The following is a 23,039-nucleotide window of genomic DNA, read 5'->3' on the forward strand; positions in this document are numbered from 1 at the left end:
CAAACTCAGTGTTTCGCAAACAATGTGCCTCCAGCTGTTGCATAACTACAATTCCCAGCATGTATGGTCTGTCAGTGCATGCTGAGAGTTGTAGTTTTGCAACAGCTGGAGGTCCCCCCATGGCAATGTACAAGGTACATTCACACGGGCAGGTATACAGAGTTCTGCTGCAAGTTTGAGATGCGGCAAATTTTACGCCGCAGCTCAAACTCCCAGCTCAAACTCACTGTAAACATCTGCCCGTGTGAATGTACCCTAAAAACACTACACTAACACATAACTAGGGGTAAAACACTACATTTACACATACCCCTACACAGTCCACCCCCTCCCCCAAATAAAAATAAAAATAAACGTATTGTACGGCAGTGTTTCCAAAACGGAGCCTCCAGTTGTTGAAAAAAAACTTGCGGTATTCCCAGACGGACACTGACTGACTGTCAAGGCATGCCGGCAGTTTTGCAACAGCTGGAGACACCCTGTCTGGGAAACACTGCCGTAGGGTATTTTTGTGGCTGATTCAAATCCCTAATTTAGGCCTCAAATGTGCATGGTGCTCTCTCACTTCAGAGCCCTGTCGTAATTCAAGGAAACAGTTGAGGGCCACATATGGGGTATCTCCGTACTTGGGAGAAATTGCGTTACAAATTTTTGGGGGCTTTTTCTCTTTTTACCCCTTATGAAAAGGAAAAGTTGGGGTCTACACCAGCCTGTTAATGAAAAAAAATGAAACATTTTACCCTAACATGCTGGTGTTGCCCCATAATTTTCACAAGCGGGAAAAGGAAAAAGACCTTCAAAATTTGTAACGCAATTTCTGAGTACAGAACTACCCCCATATGTGGGCATAAAGTGATCTGCGGGCGCACAACATGGCTCAGAAGTGAGAGCGTGCCATGCACATTTGAGGGCTAATTTGCTGTAAAATCAGCCACCCCTGTGCAAATCACCAATTCTGAGATAAATGCGAAACAATACCTAGATGTGACCCCATTTTGGAAACTACATGACTCACGGAATGTGACAAGGGGTATAGTGAGCCTTAACACCCCACAGGTGTTTGACAAATTTCCATTACAGTGTGATGTGAAAATGAGAAAAAAAATCACTAAAATGCTGGTTTTACCCTACATTTTTCATTTTCACAATTGAGAATAGGAAAATAGCCCCCCAAAGTGTGTAGCCCAATTTCCTCTGAGTAAAAACATACCTGGATGTGGATGTGGATGTAAAGTGCTCTGCGGGCGAACTACAATGCTCAGAAGAGAAGGAGCGCCATTGGGCTTCTGGAGAGAGAATGTGTCCGAAATCGAAGGCCATGTGTGTTTACAAAGCCCCCATAGTACAATACAGGAATATGGGTGCACTACTGTGGTAGATGTATACAATGACATTGGCTATCCCTCAACACTGATGTTAAAATTGAGACATTCACCAGTATATCCTTATATGAAGGACATACAAGAGCCCGCTCACAAACACCAAGGTTTCTCAAATGGCGCGGGACCTAACACTAAACCTACCTGTGCGTGATAAGCAAAACAGGGGCCAGTGGGCAATTACGGCAGCATTCGGTCAACTCACATGTTTTTGTTTTGTTTAAAGCCCCCATAGTGCCAGAACAGTGCCTCCCCCCCCCCCCCCACATGTGACCCCATTTTGGAAACTACATCCCACATGTATTGTAATAAGGGGTACAGTGAGCATTTACACCCCACAGGTGCCTGACAGATTTTTGGAACAGTGGTCCGTGAAAATGAAAAATGTAATTTTTCATTTGCACAGCCCACTGTTCCAAAGATCTGTCAAACGCCAGTGGGGTGTAAATGTTCACTGCACCCCTTATTAAATTCTGTGAGCCGGTGTAGTTTCCAAAATAGGGTCACATGTGGGGGGGGGGGGGGTCCACTGTTCTGGCAAAATTTTGCTTTCCAAAAGCCAAATGTGACTTCATCTATTCTGAGTATTGTAGTGCGCCCGCAGTGCACTTGACATCCACACATGGGGTAATTCCATACTCAGAAGAGATGGGGTTACAAATTTTTTGGGGGGGACTTTTTTGCCTATAACCCCTTGTAAAAATGTAAAATTTGGGGTGGGGGGGGGGGAACAAGCATTTTAGTGAAGAAATAATATATATAAATTCACTTACACCTCCAACTTTAACGAAAAGTCGTCAAGCACCTGTGGGGTGTTAAGGCTCACTGTACCCCTTGTTACGTTCCTTGAGTGGTGTAGTTTTCAAAATAGTATGCCAAGAACATGAGTGTAAAAAAAATGAAGATTTTGAATTTTCTCCTTTTACCTTGCTGCTATTCCTGTGAAACACCTAAAGGGTTAATACACTTTCTGACTGTCATTTTGAATATTTGGGGGAGGGGTGCAGTTTTTATAATGAGGTCATTAATGGGGTATTTCTAATATGACCCCCCCCCCAAATCTACTTCAAAACTGAACTTGTTCCCCAAAAATTCCGATTCCGAAAATTGCTGCTGAATTTTGAAGCCCTCTGATGTCTTCCAAAAGTAAAAAATTTCAACGTTATGATGCAAATATAAAGTAGACATATTGTATGTGAATCAATATATAATTTATTTGGAATATCCATTTTCCTTACAAGCAGAGAGTTTCAAAGTTAGAAAAATGCTACATTTTTCATAAAATTTTGGGATTTTTCACCAAGAAAGGATGCAAGTAAAGACAAATTGTATTCTGGACTGCAATCGGTATATGGGGTGAGTTGATCTTTCTGATAGTCTTCAAGGCATATGATGCCATGCGGAAAGCAGGGACATGGTACAAAAACATTGCGGTCTACATGGTACAGGTTGCCATGTACAACTCTTTTGTACTGTCCCAGTACGCAGGCAACACAGGGACATGGCCTTTAGAACTACCTCTTGAAACTGCAGGTCTCATCTTTGGTGGCCGCCAAGGAGCGGGTCAAAGCACCTCTGGAACGTCAGTGCCCCGGCCAACACTTTCCAGGGGAGGTCCCCCACACTTGAAAGAAGGGACGATCCCAGAAAAGATGCAGAGTGTCACAGGAGGGGGATTCGTAAGGACACCACCACTCAGTGTTACACTTGCCCCGATCATCCGGGCCTCTGCATAGGCTGCTTCAGGGAGTATCACACTTCCATGGAGTACAACATTCTTAATCCTTTTCCCTAATTTTAATTCCAGAGAGTTCAACTCCAATGTACCAATCCAGAGTACATAGTCTTCCAAATTTTAAAACCAAAACACCCCCCCCCCCCCCAAAAAAAAAAAAAAAAATCTGAAAAAAATCCCAAAACCTCTTTCCCAAGACCCCTGATACCATTCCCCCCCCCCCCCCCCCCAAAAAAAAAATGGGTCATGGGACATAGTCAACAGCATTGGGGGGGTTTGCAATTACCTCAAATGCGCAGCGCTCTCTCCCCACCTAAGCGGGGTGCGCATTTAAGGTAACAGAATAGGGACGGCCGCACACCTCACATTCCTAGAATGATGAGAGCATAAGGTTTGGGGCGGGCATCATTTTTACTTTCGGCTATACTCTGGGTCATCATTCTAGGAATTGGCATATCCGTATTAAAATTGCAATTTTCATCAACCCCCCCCCCCCCCCCATAGTACACCTTATCATTCCTGGAAAATAAATTTAGGGAACACCCGTCTGTTCCAAATGTTCACTTCACTCCTAGACACCTTCCCTAGGGGGGTCTACTGTGTACTGTTTGTAATATTCTCACATGTGGTTGTTCCGTTTTTTTTTTTTATTTTTTTAATTTTTTTTTTTTTTATTTTGTCAGAACCTCAACCATTGCAGTGCTGTCTCACTCCTAAGTCCCGTTTTTGCACCCGCATAGTGATTTAAGGCAATATATGGGGTATATCCTTATCCTGGAGAAATTGGGCTACAAATTTTGTGGAGCTTTTTTTCTCTTCCTACTTGTGAAAAAAAAAATTTCTGTTAATACCTGCAATTTATTATGAAAATCTAATTTATCACTTTTACAGACCACTGTTCAAAAAACCTGTGAGTTGTAAGTACTCACTGTGACCCTTGTTACCTTCCTGGAGGGGTCTAGTTTCCAAAATGGTGTCACATGTGGGGGGTTTCTGCTGTTCTGGCTCCTTGGGATGTTTGTAAATGTACATGGCCCCCGACTTCAATTTCAGCAAAACTCTTAAAAACTCTTCAAAAGACCAATGGTGCTCCTTCTGTTCTGAGACCTGTAGTGCGCCAGCAGAGCACTTAACATCCACATATGGGGCATTTTCTTAATTGGGAGAAATTCAACGCAAAGTCGTCAAACACATGTGAGGTGTTAATGCTCACTATACCCCTTGTTACGTTCCTTGGGGGGTGTAGTTTCAAAAATAGTATGCCATGTGGGTTGTTTTTTTCTGTTCTGGCACCATGGGGGCTTCCTAAATGCAACATGGCCCCCAAAAACCATGACAGCAAAAAATTTTTTTAAATCCCACGATTGCTCTTTCCCTCTTGAGTCATGTTGTGAGCCCACAGAGCACTTTGTCAACATATGAGTTATTTCCATACTCAAGAGAAATTGGGCTACAATTTTTTTTCACCTAATACCACTTTTAAAAATGAAAAAAATGGGGTTACAAGAACATGTTAGTGTAAAAAAATGCAGATTTAGATTTTTCTCCTCAATTTTGCTGCTATTCTTGTGAAACACCTAAAGGGTTAACAAACTTTCTGAATGTATTTTGAATACTTTGAGGGGTGTAGTTTCTATAATGCGGTAACTTATGGGGTATTTCTCACATTAAGGCCCCTCAAATCCACTTCATACTTAACTGGTCCCTGTAAAATTCAGATTTTGAAATTTTTGTGAAAATTTTAAAAATTGCTGCTATACTTTAACCCCTTAAGGACAATGGACGTACTCCTACGCCCCCGTTTCCGAGTTCTTAAGGACCAAGGACGTAGGAGTACGTCCTGTCCATTCCCGCCCCCCCGCCGCTAGCCGGAGGGGAGCCGATGCCCGATGCCTGCTGAAATCGTTCCGCCCCCCCCCCCCCCATGTCGGCGATCGCAGCGCATCGCTTATCAATTCAGACGAGCGATGCGATTCCGTTGCCCGCCGCTCGCCGGGCAGGGATCGGAGCCGGATGTCTGATGATTTCAATCAGCAGACATCCCGGCAGTGTGCAGGAGGAGGTCCGGAGGCGTTCTACAGTGGTTCCGGGTCATCAGGGTCACCTGTGACCCGAATGTAGATGGTGACTGTGGTGTAGTATGTGTAGCATGCTGTACTGGTGGCTGGCATTGTGGCCAACCCCCCTCAGTACAGTTGTGATTGGGTGGCCACACCAATCACAATGTAATGGGAGGGGATGGTGGGGGCTAGGAGCACGTTGCTCCGTTCTGCCCGCCATTCCACAGAGATCAGGCGAGCAGGACAGAGCCCCGTGCTGCCCACCATTCCCTGAGTTAAAAAAAAAAGTGCCCCTTGCCCCCTTTCTGTGGCCCCTTGGCACAGAAATCCCCAGGGATAGCTTTAGATTAGGTAGGGACAGGTTAGCGTTAAAAAAAATAGCTTTTTATTTATTTTTTTTTTCATTTTTTTTTTTTTCAGCGTATCTCAGTGGGTGTCCGTGGGTCCGTAGCACCTTTAGCTGCGTGACCCCGGCCCTGCTGGGTCACTGCAGTCTGCCGCCAGCGTGTTTTTTTTTTTTTTTTTGGTGCAGATCTTTTTTTTTTTCTCAGTGTGAATTCGGGTAGAAAAACAGACATGGTGCACATCTACAATCTTGTATAATGATCTGATTGCTTCTCAGCATAATATCAAAAACTAACAGGTTGTTAGTATACATTTTTGATCAAAAAGTACAAGCCCACTCGCCACGTCAAGGCCACCTATACAGAGTGGGTCCCTAACGTCCCCAGCATAAAATGGCGCAGCATCGGGCGGCGACCACCACCGCCGCGACGCCAATGCCCACAGGGGGGAACGACCCACCGGCAGAGCAGCCCCAATGCCACTCAAACCAGTCTATGGGCCGCACCCTCCCGCAGACACGGCGCCATGGCAGCAACGGACACCGCACAGCACCACACCAGTGTGAACAGGGATGTAATAGCTCACTTACCATACTCTCCCAGTCAGACTGGGAGGCAGCTAGGAAAGAAATGGCCCATGTGCAGCTAACTACTGCTTATTTTCTTCTCCTAAGCGTGTGTGCGGACCCTCTTAGTTATAAAAGAGCGGTCCGCCACCGTTTGTTAAAGCCCAGCCGCCGCTGATCAGTCCCGTAGTACTGATCAGCGTTTTTTGTGGTGCCGGCGCTTTTTTCGGGTTTTCTAGCGTATTTTTGCACCCATAGGCGGTCCGTGCCACCGGTAGCAGGCGTGTACTGTGTGGACGGACCGTGCCTGTGTGTGCAGCCTGTCCCACCGCTGTCAGTGATTTATCACTGATCACCGTTTTTTTGGGGGTTCAGGTGGGTGCATTTTTTTCGGGGTAAAGCGTTTTTAAATTTTATTTTTCGTTTTTTTTTTTTGTGTGGGGGTCTGTGTGCAAGCCACCAGCCACTGTTCTGGGCTGAGTGGCCGGACCCCCCGCTGACTTCTGCGCCCCCTGGCTTTTTTGCGCTAGAAGTCACCTTTTTTTTTTTTTAAAAAGGCTCCTTTTTATTTTATATTTTTTTCTGTTAGGGCGGGTTAGGTTAGGAAGGGTTACATAGTTACATAGTTAGTACGGTACGGTCGAAAAAAGACATATGTCCATTAAGTTCAACCAGGGAATTAAGGGGTAGGGGTGTGGCGCGATATTGGGGAAGGGATGGGATTTTATATTTCTTCATAAGCATTGTTATTTTGTTCCATGAATGTATCTAATCCTGTTTTAAAGCTGTTAATGCTGTTAATGTTCCTGCTGTGACCAGTTCCTGAGGTAGACCGTTCCATAAATTCACAGTCCTCACGGTAAAGTGGCGTGTCGCCCCTTGAGACTAAACTTTTTCTTCTCCAGATGGAGGGAGTGGCCCCTCGTCCTTTGGGGGGGTTTAACCTGGAACAGTTTTTCTCCATATTTTTTGTATGGGCCATTAGGGCGGGTTAGGGAGGTAGTATCGCACCACACACAGCACATACACCAATAAAGTTTCCCCCCCCCCCCACACACACCCCCCCCCCCCCCCCCCCGTATCCACATTAGAGTAGGGAAATGGCCCGCAGAGAGTTTTCGGCGGAGGAGTCATATGACATAATTGCCTCCGACACCGAGAGCGACTCAGAGGACGATGAAGACCCCACCTTCCTTATTTCATCGTCCTCCTCATCATCTAGTTCTGATGATGAGCCACCAAGGCGGCGGAGACGCCGCCGTGCGGTGCCGCAAACCTCCTCTGCCCTTGACCCTGTGCCCCATGCTAATGAGTCCCCCTGGCGCTCATACTAGTGAAGCCTCCCAGCCAAGATCACTGGTACATCGTACCGGAGAACTTGTCTGGACTAAGCCAGCGGACCACGAGCCCGTGATTCCTGAGTTTGTTGGCGGCTCAGGAATCAAAATTAACATCGCCGGGTTCACTGAAAAGGACTTTTTCGGTCATTTTTTCAGTGACGACTTTGTTAATTTGATGGTTACACAGACAAATCTGTACGCCCAACAGTTTGTCGCCGCTAACCCGGGCTCACTTTTAGCTACACCCGGCGGCTGAACTCCAGTCGTTGCAGCCGAAATGAGGACCTTTTGGGGCCTCGTTCTGCATATGGGTATAGTTAAAAACCCAGTGTCGGGCAATATTGGAGTGGGGACGTCTTTTACCAGACACCCCTCTACAGTGTGGCCATGGCACGTTCTCGGTTCGAGGCCATTCGGAGATGTTTGCATTATGCTGATAATGCGGCATGTGTCCCCCCCCCCCCCCCCCCCCGGGACTGATCCCGCATATGACCGCCTGTATAAAATCAGGCCGGTCATCAATCACTTCGGGGCCAGATTTTGGGAGGCCTATGTCCCGGGGCGGGAGGTCTCTATTGAGGAGTCTCTCATCAGCTTCAAGGGGAGACTCAGCTTCCGGCAATACATCCCGACCAAGCGGGTGCGGTATGGCGTGAAGATGTATAAACTTTGCGAGAGTACCTCCGGGTACACTTGCAAGTTTATAGTGTATGAGGGATGAGATTCCTGTTTTGAACCCCCAGAATGTCCCCCCACTCTGGGTGTTAGCGGGAAAATCGTTTGGGGCCTTTTGCATCCATTGCTAGATAAAGGTTACCACCTTTACGTGGATAACTTTTATACTAGTATCCCTCTCTTCACATCCCTCGCCGCCAGATCCACGGTCGCTTGTGGGACAGTCCGGAAGAATCAAAGAGGCCTTCCGCCCCATCCCCTACATGCTCCTATCCCCTGGGGTGAGTCCAGTGCCTTTTCCCATGAGAACCTGTTGTTGGTCCGGAATAAGGACAAGAGGGATGTCCTTATGCTCACCACAATTCATGGGAATGGCAGCACCCCTGTCCCTGTGCGAGGTACCGTGGGACCGGTCCTCAAGCCCGATTGTATTCTGGACTACAATCGGTATATGGGAGGAATTTTCCATCCTTTGCCCTAATTTTCATTCCCCAGAATTGGGCTCCAATGTACCAGTCCAGGGTACATTGACTTCCAAATTTTAAACCAAAACACACCCCCCCCAAAAAAAAAAACCTTTTTCCCAATACCCCAATATCATTTTTTTTTTCTTCCCCCTAAAAAATGGGTCATGAGACACAGAGTCAACAGCATTGGAGGTTTGCAGTTGCCTCAAATGCGCAACGCTCTCTCTCTCTCCCCACCTGAGCGGGTTGCGCATTCGATGTAACAGAATAGGGATGGCCCCACGCATCCCCTTCTCAGAATGATGATTCAGAGTATAGGGTTTGGGGTGGGCATCATTTTTACTTTTGGCTGTACTCTGGGTCATCATTCTGGGAAAATAATTGGCATATCAGTACTAAAATTGCAATTTTCTTCCCCCCCCCATAGTACTCTTCATCCATTCCTGGAAAATAAATGTAGGGAACACCCGTCTGTTCCAAATCTCCACTTCACCCTATACACCTTCCCTAGGGGGTGTACTGTTTGTAATAAGTTCACATGTGGGTGTTCCTTTCTTGTATTTTCCTCTGAATGTATTTAACTGTTAGGTCCGTAACAAACATCCGCCTCAAATGCGAAGAGTTCTCGCTGAGCTCTGTCGTATTTCCAGGCTACAATTCGGAGTCACATGTTAGTTGTTCCCAGAAAGATGAAGCAGAGCATAGGTGGAAAATTGCAATTTTCAAAAAACTACCCTTCATCCATTCCTGGAAAATAAATTTAGGAAACACCGGTGCGTTCAAAATGTCCTATTTACCCCTATACCCATTCCTTAGGGTGGGTACTTTCTGTAATGGTGCCACATGTGGGTGTTTCATTTTTGTATTTTCCTCGGAATGTATGTAACCGTCAGCTACTGATATGCCATAGGTCACAAATACAAAGTGACCTCTATGACTTATGAGCCTTGTTGTGCGCTCGCCCAGCCATTTACCCCATATGTGGATGTATTTTTATAGTCACGGGTAAAAGCCATCCAAAATTTTTACCCAATTCCTCATATTACCCCATGTGAAAATGTTAAAAATTGGGTAACCCCAGCATTTTAGTGTCAAAAAAATCTAATTTTTCATTTTATGGCCCACTTTTCAAAAAACCTGTGAGGTGTTATTTCCCACTGTACCCCTTGTTACGTTCATTGAAGGGTGTAGTTTTTAATGTGTTTGTTTTTTTTTTGCTTTTGGGGGCTTTATAAATGCACATGACCCCCGACTTCAATTTCAACAAAATTTTCACTCCTTCCATTCTGAGCATTGTAGTGCGTCCACATAGCAATTTACAACCACATATGGGTTTTTTTTTTTTTCTCAGACAGTTGTTCTACAAATTTTGGGGGCCTCTTGCCCTATTACCCAATGTGAAAATTAAACATTTGGGGTAACACTATCAATATAGTGCAAAAAAAATCTAATTTTTCACTTTTACGGCCCACTGTTCAAAAGACCTGTGAGGTGTAAGTACTCACTGTAACACTGTTACATACCCCGAGGGGTCTAGTTTCCAAAATGGTATGCCATGTGTTTATTTATTTTTTGCTGTCCTGGCACCATAGGGGCTTCCTAAATGTGGCATGCCCCCCAGAGCAAAATTTGCTTCAAAAAAGCCAAATGTGACTCTCTCTCTTCTGAGACCTGTAGTGCGCCAGCAGAGCACTTTTCACCCCCATATGGGGTATTTTCTGAATTGGGAGAAATTGGGCTTCAAATTTTGGGGGGTATTTTCTGCTATTACCCTTTTTAAAAATGTAACATTTTTGGGAAAACAAGGATTTTAGATAAAACATTTATTTTTATTTTTTTTTACATTTGCAAAAGTCGTGAAACCCCTGTGGAGTATTAAGGCTCACTTAATTCCTTGTTACATTCCTCAAGGGGTCTAGTTTCCAAAATGGTATGGCATGTGTTTTTTTTTTTCGCTGTTCTGGCACCATAGGGGCTTCCTAAATGCAACATGCCCCCCAAAAACCATTTCAGAAAAACGTACTCTCCAAAATCCCCTTGTCGCTTCTGAGCCCTCTACTGCGCCCGCCGAACAATTAACATAGACATATGAGGTATTTCCTTACTCAAGAGAAATTGGGCTACAAACACAAGTAAAAATTTTCTCCTTTTACCCCTTGCAAAAATTCAAAAATTGGGTCTACAAGAACATGCGAATGTAAAAAATGAAGATTTTGAATTTTCTCCTTCACTTTGCTGCTATTCCTGTGAAACACCTAAAGGGTTAACACACTTACTGAATGTCATTTTGAATACTTTGGGGGGGGGGGGGTGTAGTTTTTATAATGGGGTCATTTATGGGGTATTTCTAATATGAAGACCTTTCAAATCCACTTCAAAACTGAACTGGTCCCTGAAAAATATTGAGTTTGAAAATTTTGTGAAAAATTGGAAAATTGCTGCTGAACTTTGAAGCCCTCTGATTTCTTCCAAAAGTAAAAACTTGTCAATTTTATGATGCAAACATAAAGTAGACATATTGTATATGTGAATCCAAAAGAAAAATTATTTGGAATATCCATTTTCCTTACAAGCAGAGAGCTTCAAAGTTAGAAAAATGCAAACTTTTAAATTTTTTCATAAATTTTTGGGATTTTTCACCAAGAAAGGATGCAAGTTACCATAAAATTTTACCACTATGTTAAAGTAGAATACGTCACGAAAAAACAATCTCTGAATCGAAATGATCAGTAAAAGCATTCTAGAGTTATTAATGTTTAAAGTGACAGTGGTTAGAATTGCAAAAAATGCTCCGGTCCTTAAGGTGAAAAAGGGCCCAGTCCTTAAGGGGTTAAAGCCCTTTGATGTCTTCAAAAAGTAAAAACATAAAGTAGACCTATTGTATTTGTGAATTAATATAAAAAAAAAAATTGGAACTCTCTGCTTGTAAGGAAAATGGATATTCCAAAGTTAGAAAAAATGCTAAATTTTCTAAATTTTTCATGAAATTTGGGGATTTTTCACCAAGAAAGAAAAACTGTTCCAGGTTAAACCCCCCCAAACGACAAAAATTTACCACTATATTAAAGTAGAATATGTCACAAAAAAACAGTCTCTGAATCAGAATAACCCGTAAAAGCATCCCAGAGTTAATGCATAAAGTGACAGTGGTCAGAATTGCAAAAATTATAATTGTTTTCCTTCAATCGACTGGTGCCAGAAAGTTTTGTAAATGACTTCTATATAAAAATCTTAATCCTTCCAGTACTTATCAGCTGTTGCATGCTCCACAGTGCTCCCTGCTGATATCTCTATGTCAGGAACTGTGCAGAGTAGGAGCAAATCCCCATAGCAAACCGCTCCTACTCTGTACAGTTCCTGACGTAAACAGAGGTGTCTGCATATGGCACTGTGGTCAGTCAGAAAAGAAATTCAAAAATAAAAACTTCCTCTGTACTATACAGCAGCTAAGTACTGGAAGGATTAAGACTTTAAAATACTGTTGAAGTTATTTACAAATCTGTTTAAACTATTTGACACCAGTTAAAGGGGTAGTCCAGTGGTGAAAACTGTATCCCATATCCTAAGGATAGGGGATAAGTTTCAGATCGTGGGGGGTCCGAACCCCCTGTGATCTCCTGTATGAGGCCCTGGCTCGCTGGCCAGATACCGCGTGTTGACCACCGTGTGAAGCAGCGGCCGACACCCCCCCCTTAATACATCGCTATGGCAGAGCTGGAGATTGCCGAAGGCAGCGCTCCGGCTCTGCCATAGAGTTGTATTGAGGGGGCGTGTCAGCACGCCCCCCTTCCCTTCCCGTTGGGGCCTGTACTGGAGATCACGGGGGGCCCCAGCGGTCGGACCCCATGAGATCTGAAACTTATCACCTATCCTTAGGATAGAGGGATACATTTTTCATAAATATAAATTTTCTTTTTAATAAAAAGGAAAATATTTTTTTATTTTTTTTTCGAGTACCCCTTTTAAATTAACGTTTTTGTTTGCGGTGTGTGTCCATGTGGTTTTTAGGTTTCCTATGATACCCTATCAGAGTGCATTATAAGATGAAGAAATGTAGGATTTCATGATTTTGGTGGTAAGGACTCGGCCCATTTGGACCTTAAGGACTCAGACAATTTTATTTTTACGCTTTCGTTTTTTCCTCCTCCCATTCAAAAAATCATAACTTTTATATTTTCATCCACAGACTAGTATGAGGGCTTGTTTTTTGCGCGACCAGTTGTCCGTTGTAATGCCATCACTCACTTTACCATAAAATGTATGGTGCAACCCAAAAAATACTATTTGTGTGGTGAAATTAAAAAGAAAATTGCAATTTTACTAATTTTGGAAGGTTTTCGCGCCGTACAATTTATGGTAAAAATGATGTGTTTTTTATTCTCTGGGTCAATACGATTATAATGATACCCATGATTATACACTTTTCTATTACTGTTGCGCTTAAAAAAAAAAATCGCAAACTTTTTAACCAAATTAGTAAAATCCCCCTATTTTGAAGACCTATAACTTTTTCATTTTGTCCGTATAAGCGGCGGTATGAGGGCTTATTTTTTGCGCCGTAATCTGTACTTTTTATTACCATATTTGCTTATACAACTTTTATTACAATTTTTATAAATTTTTTTTGGGAATAAAATGTTATAAAAAAAGCAGCTATATTGGCCTTTTTTTAATATATTTTTTTTTTTACGTTCACGCAGTTCACCGTACGGGATCATTTACATTTTATTTTAATAGTTTGGATATTTACGCACGCGGCGATACCAAATATGTATATACATATATTTTATAAATTTTTTACACTTTTTGGGGGTAAAATTGGGAAAATGGGACAATTTACGTTTTTATTGGGGGAGGGGGTTTGAAAAAATTTTTCTTTATTTTTTTACTTATATTTTTACACTCTTATAGTCCCCATAGGGGACTATTTATAGCAACCATTCGATTGCTAATCCTGTTCAGTGCTATCGGTCATCTTCTGCTCTGGTCTGCGGGAAGGCAGATCAGAGCAGAAGACTCCCGGAAGACAGCGGAGGCAGTGCTGCGGGCGATCCGATCATCCTGTTAAGTGACCGCGATGCTGCAGATGCCGTGATCTGTATTGATCACGGCATCTGAGGGGTTAATGGGGGATATCCGCGGGATCGCGGGTGTCCGCCATTACTGGCGGGGACCCTGGCTCCGATGCCAACATCTCTCCGAAGCCCGCGGTTATGCTCAGGATGTTAATGTACGTCCTGGTGCGTTAAGTACCACATCACCAGGACGTACATTTACGTCCTGCGTCGTTAAGGGGTTAAAGGGGTATGCCGGTGGAAAACATCATCAATTTTTATTTTTATTTTTTGTTAAATCAACTGGTGCCAGAAAGTTAAACAGATTTGTAAATTACTTTTATTAAAAAATCTTTATCCTTACAGTACTTTCTAACAGCTGTATGCTACAGAGAAAATTATTTTGCTTTTTGAATTTCTTTTGTCTTGTCCACAGTGCTCTCTGCTGACACCTGATACCCATATCCGGAACTGTCCAGAGCAGGAGAAAATCCCCATAGCAAACATATGCTAGAGTGGACAGTTCCTGGCACTGACAGGTGTCAGCAGAGAGCAATGTGGGCAAGACAAAAATGAAATTCAAAAAGCAAAGAATTTCCTCTGTAGCATACAGCTGCTAATAACTACTGGGAAGATTAAAGATTTTTTAATTGAAGTCCTTTACAAATCTGAACAAAAAAGGTGTGTGTGTGTGTGTGTGTGTGTGTGTAGCTCACAACCAGGTATTCGAGGTCAATGTGGTTAAAAGATCGATCCCCATCGATCCAAAATGGATATGAGACTAAAACAAAGATTAACCACACCTCTAGAATGCCTCCCTTCTGGGTACACAATGAGTGATTTTTGGAGACAGAGTTTTGAAAAAAATTCAGAACAATATATCAATAATAGCTTATACTGTCATTGGGCCCTAATGACAGAATTAGAATAATATTTAGAAGCAACTACTGATTTTAAAGATATCTGCAGATTTTCTGGCAGTGAATGTCAATAGTCCAGAATGGACTGTTAGTCCGGCACTTGTGGTGATAAAAGCAAGGTCACTTTTTTAACTGTTATAAATAGTGCTGCCCACAGTCTATAAACAGATTGTTTGATCTCACCGTAGCAGCTGGTCCCGTACTGCGACGGGCCGATGGATGCAAGTCTCGCAATAGCTGCTTTGTTCCCGACGTGCAAGCCTATACGGGTGAAGGGCTCCGGCAGGAGGCTCCTCTGTGCGTGGTGTCAGCAAACACCCATGCAGGTGTAGGACCCTCGCTGTATTATTTGCGGCTGGGTTCTGGTAGTGAAAGCAGCAGGTTTGTAATGCGCTCGGTGAGAAGGACTGGTTGATAGGTGGAGCAGGTACGAAAAGATGGTTATGTTCCGTGCTGGCTTCAAACAAGGTAGTGCATGTAGATAACGCTTTGTTCAGACTAGATATCGGCCTAGACGCGTTTCAGGGTGCTAAAAACGACCCCTTCCTCAGTAGGCAAGTATAGGGGAAAAAATGTATGTGCATCCTTTATGGTGGGTGCACATGTGTCCTTAATTAATGGGACGGAGAAAACCTGTGGCGTGGACTTAACGGCAAAACCTGGTTAGTGGACATATTCAGATCAGAGTTTAAATCAACAGTAAACGAATGTATGTTATCCCATAGTTTTAATCTTTCTATAAGCCTAAGATGATAAATGCAAACATATAGAAGTATGGTACAATCCAGTATATATTCATTGATATTAAACTGGTATGTCCAGGTAATTGGAAAAAAACAGACTGTTTCTCCCTAATTCCCACACTGAAAAATCATTACAATGAGAAGAGGTTAAGAGGTTAAAAAACCAAGGTAATACCGAGCACATTACAAACCTGCTGCTTGCACTACCAGAACCCAGCCGCAAATAATACAGCGAGGGTCCTATACCTGCACGGGTGTTTGCTGACACCGCAGACCACACACAGAGGAGCCTCCTGCCAGAGCCCTTCACCCGTATAGGCTTGCACGTCGGGAACAACGCAGATATTGCGGGACTTGCATCCATCGGCCTGTCGCAGTACGGGACCAGCTGTTACGGTGAGATCAAACCATCTATCTGTTTATAAACTGTGGGCAGCACTATTTTATACCAGTTAAAAAAGTGACCTTGCTTTTACCACCACAAGTGCCGGACTAACAGTCCATTCCGGACTATTGACATTTGCTGCCAGAAAATCTGCAGATTTCTTTAAAATCGGTAGTTGCTTCTAAATATTATTCTAATTCTGTCATTAGGGCCCAATGACCGTATAAGCTGCTATTGATATATTGCTCTGAATTTTTTGACCAAATAGGGTTTAAATAGGGTTTTTATACCCATGTTATTCTAATTGTTTTAATAAATTCTTGCATTTTTTTCAAAACTATCTGTCTCCAAAAATCACTGTGTACCAAGAAGGGCGGCATTCTAGAGGTGTGGTTAATCTTTGTTTTAGTCTAATTTACAAATGTGTTTAACTTTCTGGCACCAGTTCATTAAAAAAAATAAAAATAAAATAAAATTCCACGGAGTACCCCTTTAAATCTGCACTGTACCTGCAAAATTGGTTTGACATATATGCAAACAGGCAAATTTCTTTTGACATCCCTTTTTACAAGTTTTCTCAGGTGGTGGGAAAGCACAGGTTCTCCTCTTACCTCATTGCTCAGCGATTTCTGTTCTCGATCCAAACACATAGAAAATGCCAAATCTGGAAATGCCTGCGGGCAGTGATTGAGCAGGATTTCCAATGTGTCAGAAGAACACATTGGACTGAGTAGTGTGGGATCAGCAGGTTTGACTCGTGTTTTTGTTTCTTGCTACATTTTATGGTAAACCTTTTGGTACTTTAGAAAAATGGTCTGCTGTGGGTGTATACACTACTCAATGTGTTCTTCTGACACATTGGAAATCCTGCTCAATCACTGCCCGCAGGTATTTCAAGAGTTGGCATTTATTATATAATATATATTTATTATATTTATTATATATTATTATATATTTATTATTCATAAATATATTATATTTTATATTATATATATTTTTTTATCTATTTGTTATGTAGGTTCCAGATGATTTTACTGCAGTTATGAGTGCTGATTCTTGGAATTGTCAGGATGACACTTACACCTTTAAAATGACACATCCGATTCCTTCTTACCTTGTGGCACTTGTAGTTGGGGATATCGTATCTGCAGAAGTAGGACCAAGGTTAGTAAGAAGACATTAGAGTACCTCTCATGATATTGTTAAATTTTATAATCCTCACAGTTCCACTGCCCCCATCATGATAAACCACCCCTGCTGTTGTTTTTATTACTTAGTTTTCTACCTTGATATTGCTCTGTATTTTCTGCTCAGTCTGTCAGACTGGGAAGGGGCGTTACTCATCAGGTGTGACATGATCTGAAGCCTTACAGGGGAGAACTTCCTCCCTCACTCTGCTACATACAGTCCATAGCAGTTCAGTGTGTGAGATGAGCTCTGATTGGATAAGGCTGCACACACCTCCCACAAAATTTATATTTTTTTTAAACAAAGTACATTAGAAAGATCTTTTTTTTATTTACCATAAGGAGTGCAATAGCAAAAAATAGTTTTAATGAGTGCCTATTTAAATCAGTCATAAATGTTATTTAAAAAAAAAGTTATCTTAAATTTTTTTTTTTTTGTTTGTTGCTTAAATCTTGCTGTTGTCAGGAGCAGGGTTTGGGCTGAACCATGTCTAATAGAAGCTGCCAGAAAAGAGTATGATGGTGTAATAGAAGAATTCTTGAATGTCGGAGAGAAACTCTTTGGACCGTATGTTTGGGGAAGGTAGGCATACTTGTAATTTCAAAAGATTTCTTAAAAACCTGCATAGTTTTGTTAGGGCCCCTCGAGAGAGGCTGTTCTTGTTGAATGTAAACTTGTTGGCACCAACTTTCCTTATGATGCAGTTGCACAAATTTATGTGCATCGCAATCCCTAAATAGGACCACACCACTAAAATGTGTCCCTCTCTTATTTCAGCAGAAAAATTCACTTAACCCCTTAAGGACGCAGAACGTAAATGTACGTCCTGGTGAGGTGGTACTTAACGCACCAGGACGTACATTTACATCCTGTGCATAACCGCGGGCATCGGAGCGATGCCCGTGTCATGCGCGGCTGATCCCGGCTGCTGATCGCAGCCAGGGACCCGCCGGCAATGGCCGACGCCCGCGATCTCGCGGGCGTCCGCCATTAACCCCTCAGGTGCCGGGATCAATACAGATCCCGGCATCTGCGGCACTGCGCGATTTAAATGAACGATCGGATCGCCCGCAGCGCTGCTGCAGGGATCCGATCATTCATAACGCCGGACGGAGGTCCCCTCTCCTTCCTCCGCCCGGCTCCCGGCGTCTCCTGCTCTGGTCTGTGATCGAGCAGACCAAAGCAGAAGATGACCGATAATACTGATCTGTTCTATGTCCTATACATAGAACAGATCAGTATTAGCAATCATGGTATTGCTATGAATAGTCCCCTATGGGGACTATTCAAGTGTAAAAAAAAATGTAAAAAAAAAGTGAAAAATCCCCTCCCCCAATAAAAAAGTAAAACGTCAGTTTTTTCCTATTTTACCCCCAAAAAGCGTAAAAAACTTTTTTTATAGACATATTTGGTATCGCCGCGTGCGTAAATGTCCGAACTATTAAAATAAAATGTTAATGATCCCGTACGGTCAACAGCGTGAACAAAAAAAATATAAAAAGTCCAAAATTCCTACTTTTTTTTAAATACATTTTATTTTAAAAAAATTATAAAAAATGTATTAAAAGTTTTTTATATGCAAATGTGGTATCCAAAAAAAAGTACAGATCATGGCACAAAAATTTAGCCCCCATACCGCCGCTTATATGGAAAAATAAAAAAGTTAGAGGTCATCAAAATAAAGGGATTATAAATGTACTAATTTGGTTAAAAAGTTTGTGATTTTTTTTAAGCGCAACAATAATATAAAAGTATGTAATAATGGGTATCATTTTAATCGTATTGACCCTCAGAATAAAGAACACACGTCATTTTTACCATAAATTGTACGGCGTGAAAACGAAACCTTCCAAAATTAGCAAAATTGCGTTTTTCGTTTTAATTTCCCCACAAAAATAGTGTTTTTTGGTTGCGCCATACATTTTATGATTTAATGAGTGATGTCATTACAAAGGACAACTGTTCACGCAAAAAACAAGCCCTCATACTAGTCTGTGGATGAAAATATAAGAGTTATGATTTTTAGAAGGCGAGGAGGAAAAAATGAAAATGTAAAAATTAAATTGTCTGAGTCCTTAAGGGGTTAACCCCTTAAGGACTCAGCCCATTTTGGCCTTAAGGACTCAGACAATTTAATTTTTACGTTTTAATTTTTTCCTCCTCGCCTTCTAAAAATCATAACTCTTTTATATTTTCATCCACAGACTAGTATGAGGGCTTGTTTTTTGCGCGACCAGTTGTCCTTTGTAATGACATAACTCATTATATCATAAAATGTATGGTTCAACCAAAAAACACTATTTTTGTGGGGAAATTAAAACGAAAAACGCAATTTTGCTAATTTTGGAAGGTTTCATTTTCACGCCGTACAATTTATGGTAAAAATGACGTGTGTTCTTTATTCTGAGGGTCAATATGATTAAAATGATACCCATTATTACATACTTTTCTATTATTGTTGCGCTTAAAAAAAAAATCACAAACTTTTTAACCAAATTAGTACGTTTATAATCCCTTTATTTTGATGACCCCTAACTTTTTTATTTTTCCGTATAAGCGGCGGTATGGGGGCTCATTTTTTGTGCCATGATCTGTACTTTTTTTTGATACCACATTTGCATATAAAAAACTTTTAATACATTTTTTATAATTTTTTTTTAATAAAATGTATTAAAAAAGTAGGAATTTTGGACTTTTTATTTTTTTTTCTGTTCACGCCGTTGACCGTACGGGATCATTAACATTTCATTTTAATAGTTCGGACATTTACGCACGCGGCGATACCAAATATGTCTATAAAAAAAGTTTTTTACGCTTTTTGGGGGTAAAATAGGAAAAAACGGACGTTTTACTTTTTTATTGGGGGAGGGGATTTTTCACTTTTTTTTTACTTTTACTTTTAAATTTTTTTACATTTTTTTTTACACTTGAATAGTCCCCATAGGGGACTATTCATAGCAATACCATGATTGCTAATACTGATCTGTTCTATGTATAGGCCATAGAACAGATCAGTATTATCGATCATCTTCTGCTCTGGTCTGCTCGATCACAGACCAGAGCAGGAGACGCCAGGAGCCGGGCGGAGGAAGGAGAGGGGACCTCCGTCCGGCGTTATGAATGATCGGATCCCCGCAGCAGCGCTGCGGGCGATCCGATCGTTCATTTAAATCGTGCAGTGCCGCAGATGCCGGGATCTGTATTGATCCCGGTACCTGAGGGGTTAATGGCGGACGCCCGCGAGATCGCGGGCATCGGCCATTGCCGGCGGGTCCCTGGCTGCGATCAGCAGCCGGGATCCCCGCGCATGACACGGGCATCGCTCCGATGCCCGCGGTTATGCTTAGGACGTAAATGTACGTCCTGGTGCGTTAAGTACCACCGCACCAGGACGTGCATTTACGTCCTGCGTCCTTAAGGGGTTAAAGGGGTACTCCGGTGAAAAACAATAATTTTTTTAATTTTTTTTTTTTTTTTAAACTGGTGCCAGAAAGTTAAACAGATTTGTAAATTACTTCTATTAAAAAATCTTAATCCTTCCTGTACTTATTAGCTGCTGAATACTACAGTGGAAATTCTTTTCCGTTTTAAACCCAGAGCTGTCTGCTGACATCATGAGCACAGTGCTCTCTGCTGACATCTCTGTCCATTTTTAGGAACTGTCCAGGGTAAAAGGAAATCCCCATAGCAAACATATGCATTTCTGGACAGTTCCTAAAATGGACAGAGATGTCAGCAGACAGCTCTGTGTTTCAAAAGGAAAAGAATTTCCACTTTAGTATTCAGCAGCTAATAAGTACAGGAAGGATTAAGATTTTTTAATAGAAGTAATTTACAAATCTAAGATAAATGGTGCAGCTCACAACCTTGTATCCGAGATTAAATTGTGGTTGACAAATCGGTCCCCACCGACTGAGCTAAACGAATTTAGAAACAAAATTTCAACCACCCCTCAAGGATACCACCCTACTGGGTGCACATAAAAAAATGGTTTGAAGACAGTTTGTTTGAACAATGCAAAAAATATTTATTAAAATACAATTAAAATGATTCAATTAAAAAGAATTTGAACAGAGCAATATTGAATTTATTGGATTACCATAGGGCCCTAATGGTATACAGTGGTCCCTCAACATACGAGGGTAATTCGTTCCAAATGACCCATCGTTTGTCGAATTCATCGTATGTTGAGGGATTCTTGCAATGTAAAGAATAGGAAGTTACACTCGCCTGTCCCCGCTGCTCCCGACCACGTCCTCACCGCTCCCGATGCTGTCCCAGGGGCTCCCGATGCTGTCCTGCTGCTCCGGCGTCTTCTTCGGGATCCTCTGGCTTTTTCCGCATCTTCTCCGGGGTCCGGGCCTCGCTTTCTGGAGACATTATTACATTGTGGCGCCGGGATGGCGTGTGCAGCGACATAACGATGCCGGAAAGCGAGGCCCGGACCCCGGAGAAGATGCGGAAAACGAGTAGGATCGCGAAGTGGACCCGAAGCAATGGGGATAGGTAAGTGAACCTGTCTGGGATGCTTAAACTGCTATCCGACAGCAGCGTAAGCATTTTGCGCTGTCGCATAGCAGTTAATGCGATGGCCCCGACATATAAAAGAATCGGATGTCAATGCTGACATCGACATGCGATGGCCTCTGAGAGGCCATCGTATGTCGATTTGATCATATGTCGGGGCCATCGCATGTCGGGGGGGTTACTGTATATTCATAGTAATATATGAGGCACTGCGGTTGTAAATAATGGCCGACTGTCCAGATTGTACTGTTTAACCGGCAATTTGTATATCTGGTTGTTAAGTCCTTTGTGTGGATTGGACTAAAAATGCCTATAGTCTCAATGGAGATGAATAATGCTCACATTGTCCACTGGTCCCGTACTGCGACAGGCTGAAAATGATGGGAGTAGCAGTTCTACTTCACAAGCAGTGTGTTGATTTCGGCTTAGTTTGGGAGCGGTGATATAGCAGATGGTTCCCACGCCGGAGGTCCGTAGCTGCGGCGTGCGGCTGTTGTAATATCGGACCCTCGCTGGCTTACTCCGGTGGAAATGCTCGTGGTGGTGGTGGTGGTGGCAGCATGTAAGGTAGAATCAGAAGCAGGTGAATGTGTCAGATGGATAGAAATCCCGGCTGAAGCAGCAGGTCTATAAACGGCTGGTTTAGGTTGTCAGCTTCTGAATGGGCAGTGCGTCTTTGTAGTGCTCCGTTCAGACAGTCTTAAGCCTAGATGCGTTTCAGGGTACTGCAACTAGACCCCTTCCTCAGTATGCACATTTTACAACCGCAGTGCCTCATATATTACTGTAATATATACCATTAGGACCCTATGGTAATCCAATATATTCAATATTGCTCTGTTCAAATGTTTTTTAATTGAATAATTTTAATTGTATTTTAATAAATATTTTTTGCATTGTTCAAACAAACTGTCTTCAAACCATTTTTTCACTGTGCACCCAGTAGGGTGGTATCCTTGTGGGGTGGTTGAAATTTTGTTTCTAATTTACAAATCTGTTTAACTTTCTGGCACCAGTTGATTTAAAAAAAAAAAAAGTTTTTCAGCGGAGTAACCCATTAAATGCACAGTGCAAGGGTCAAAGAGGTGTGGCCTAGGGTCTGCTGTGCCCTAAAGCCGCAGTGCCACTGAGAGGAAATACCCCACTCTCTCGCTCTGTGAATGACCCTTGAATGGCGCATTACAGTGCATTCTTCTGCATATAGTGCGTTTTTCTCTATTTGGCGATTGTGTTGTACAAAACTGATTGCACATGGTGGAAACATCTGCAGTGGAAATTCCGATTCCTGCCTCCACAGAAATAATCAACATATCAGTCCTTTGTGCCGTATCTGCTTGGAAATGCATTGTTTTCTACAAAGAAGGCACCTCCATCCATCTGGAAAATTGTGGTGGATATTTCGCTGTGTGAAAGCCTAATAAAATGTTTGTCAATACTTGTGTTTCTTTGTTAAAAAATACAAAAAATTCATGTAAAGTAAAAAAAGTGCTTTTTTTCCTACATGTTAAAATCTTTTTATAAGGAAAATTCATTACAAATTACATAGATTTACATATACACTGCTCAAAAAAATTAAGGGAACACTTAAAGGAAATCTGTCATCAGAATCACCCCCACTAAACCTGTTACACAGGCTTGTAGTGCGGGTGATCCTGA

The 23,039-nt window shown here is 42.3% G+C and overlaps 1 protein-coding gene across 1 annotated transcript in view; it reads left to right on the top strand.

The window, feature by feature from the left end:
• RNPEP (arginyl aminopeptidase) overlaps positions 1-23,039 on the top strand; it is a 281,410-nt gene that overhangs the window by 48,456 nt on the left and 209,915 nt on the right. Inside the window, exons 3-4 of the mRNA XM_056557627.1 lie at positions 16,687-16,832; positions 17,322-17,438. Of these exons, the coding sequence (XP_056413602.1) occupies positions 16,687-16,832; positions 17,322-17,438 (263 nt within the window). The remainder of the gene's footprint in view (positions 1-16,686; positions 16,833-17,321; positions 17,439-23,039) is intronic.

This window comes from Hyla sarda, chromosome 2 (genome assembly GCF_029499605.1).
Source record: "Hyla sarda isolate aHylSar1 chromosome 2, aHylSar1.hap1, whole genome shotgun sequence".
Lineage (NCBI taxonomy): Eukaryota > Metazoa > Chordata > Amphibia > Anura > Hylidae > Hyla > Hyla sarda.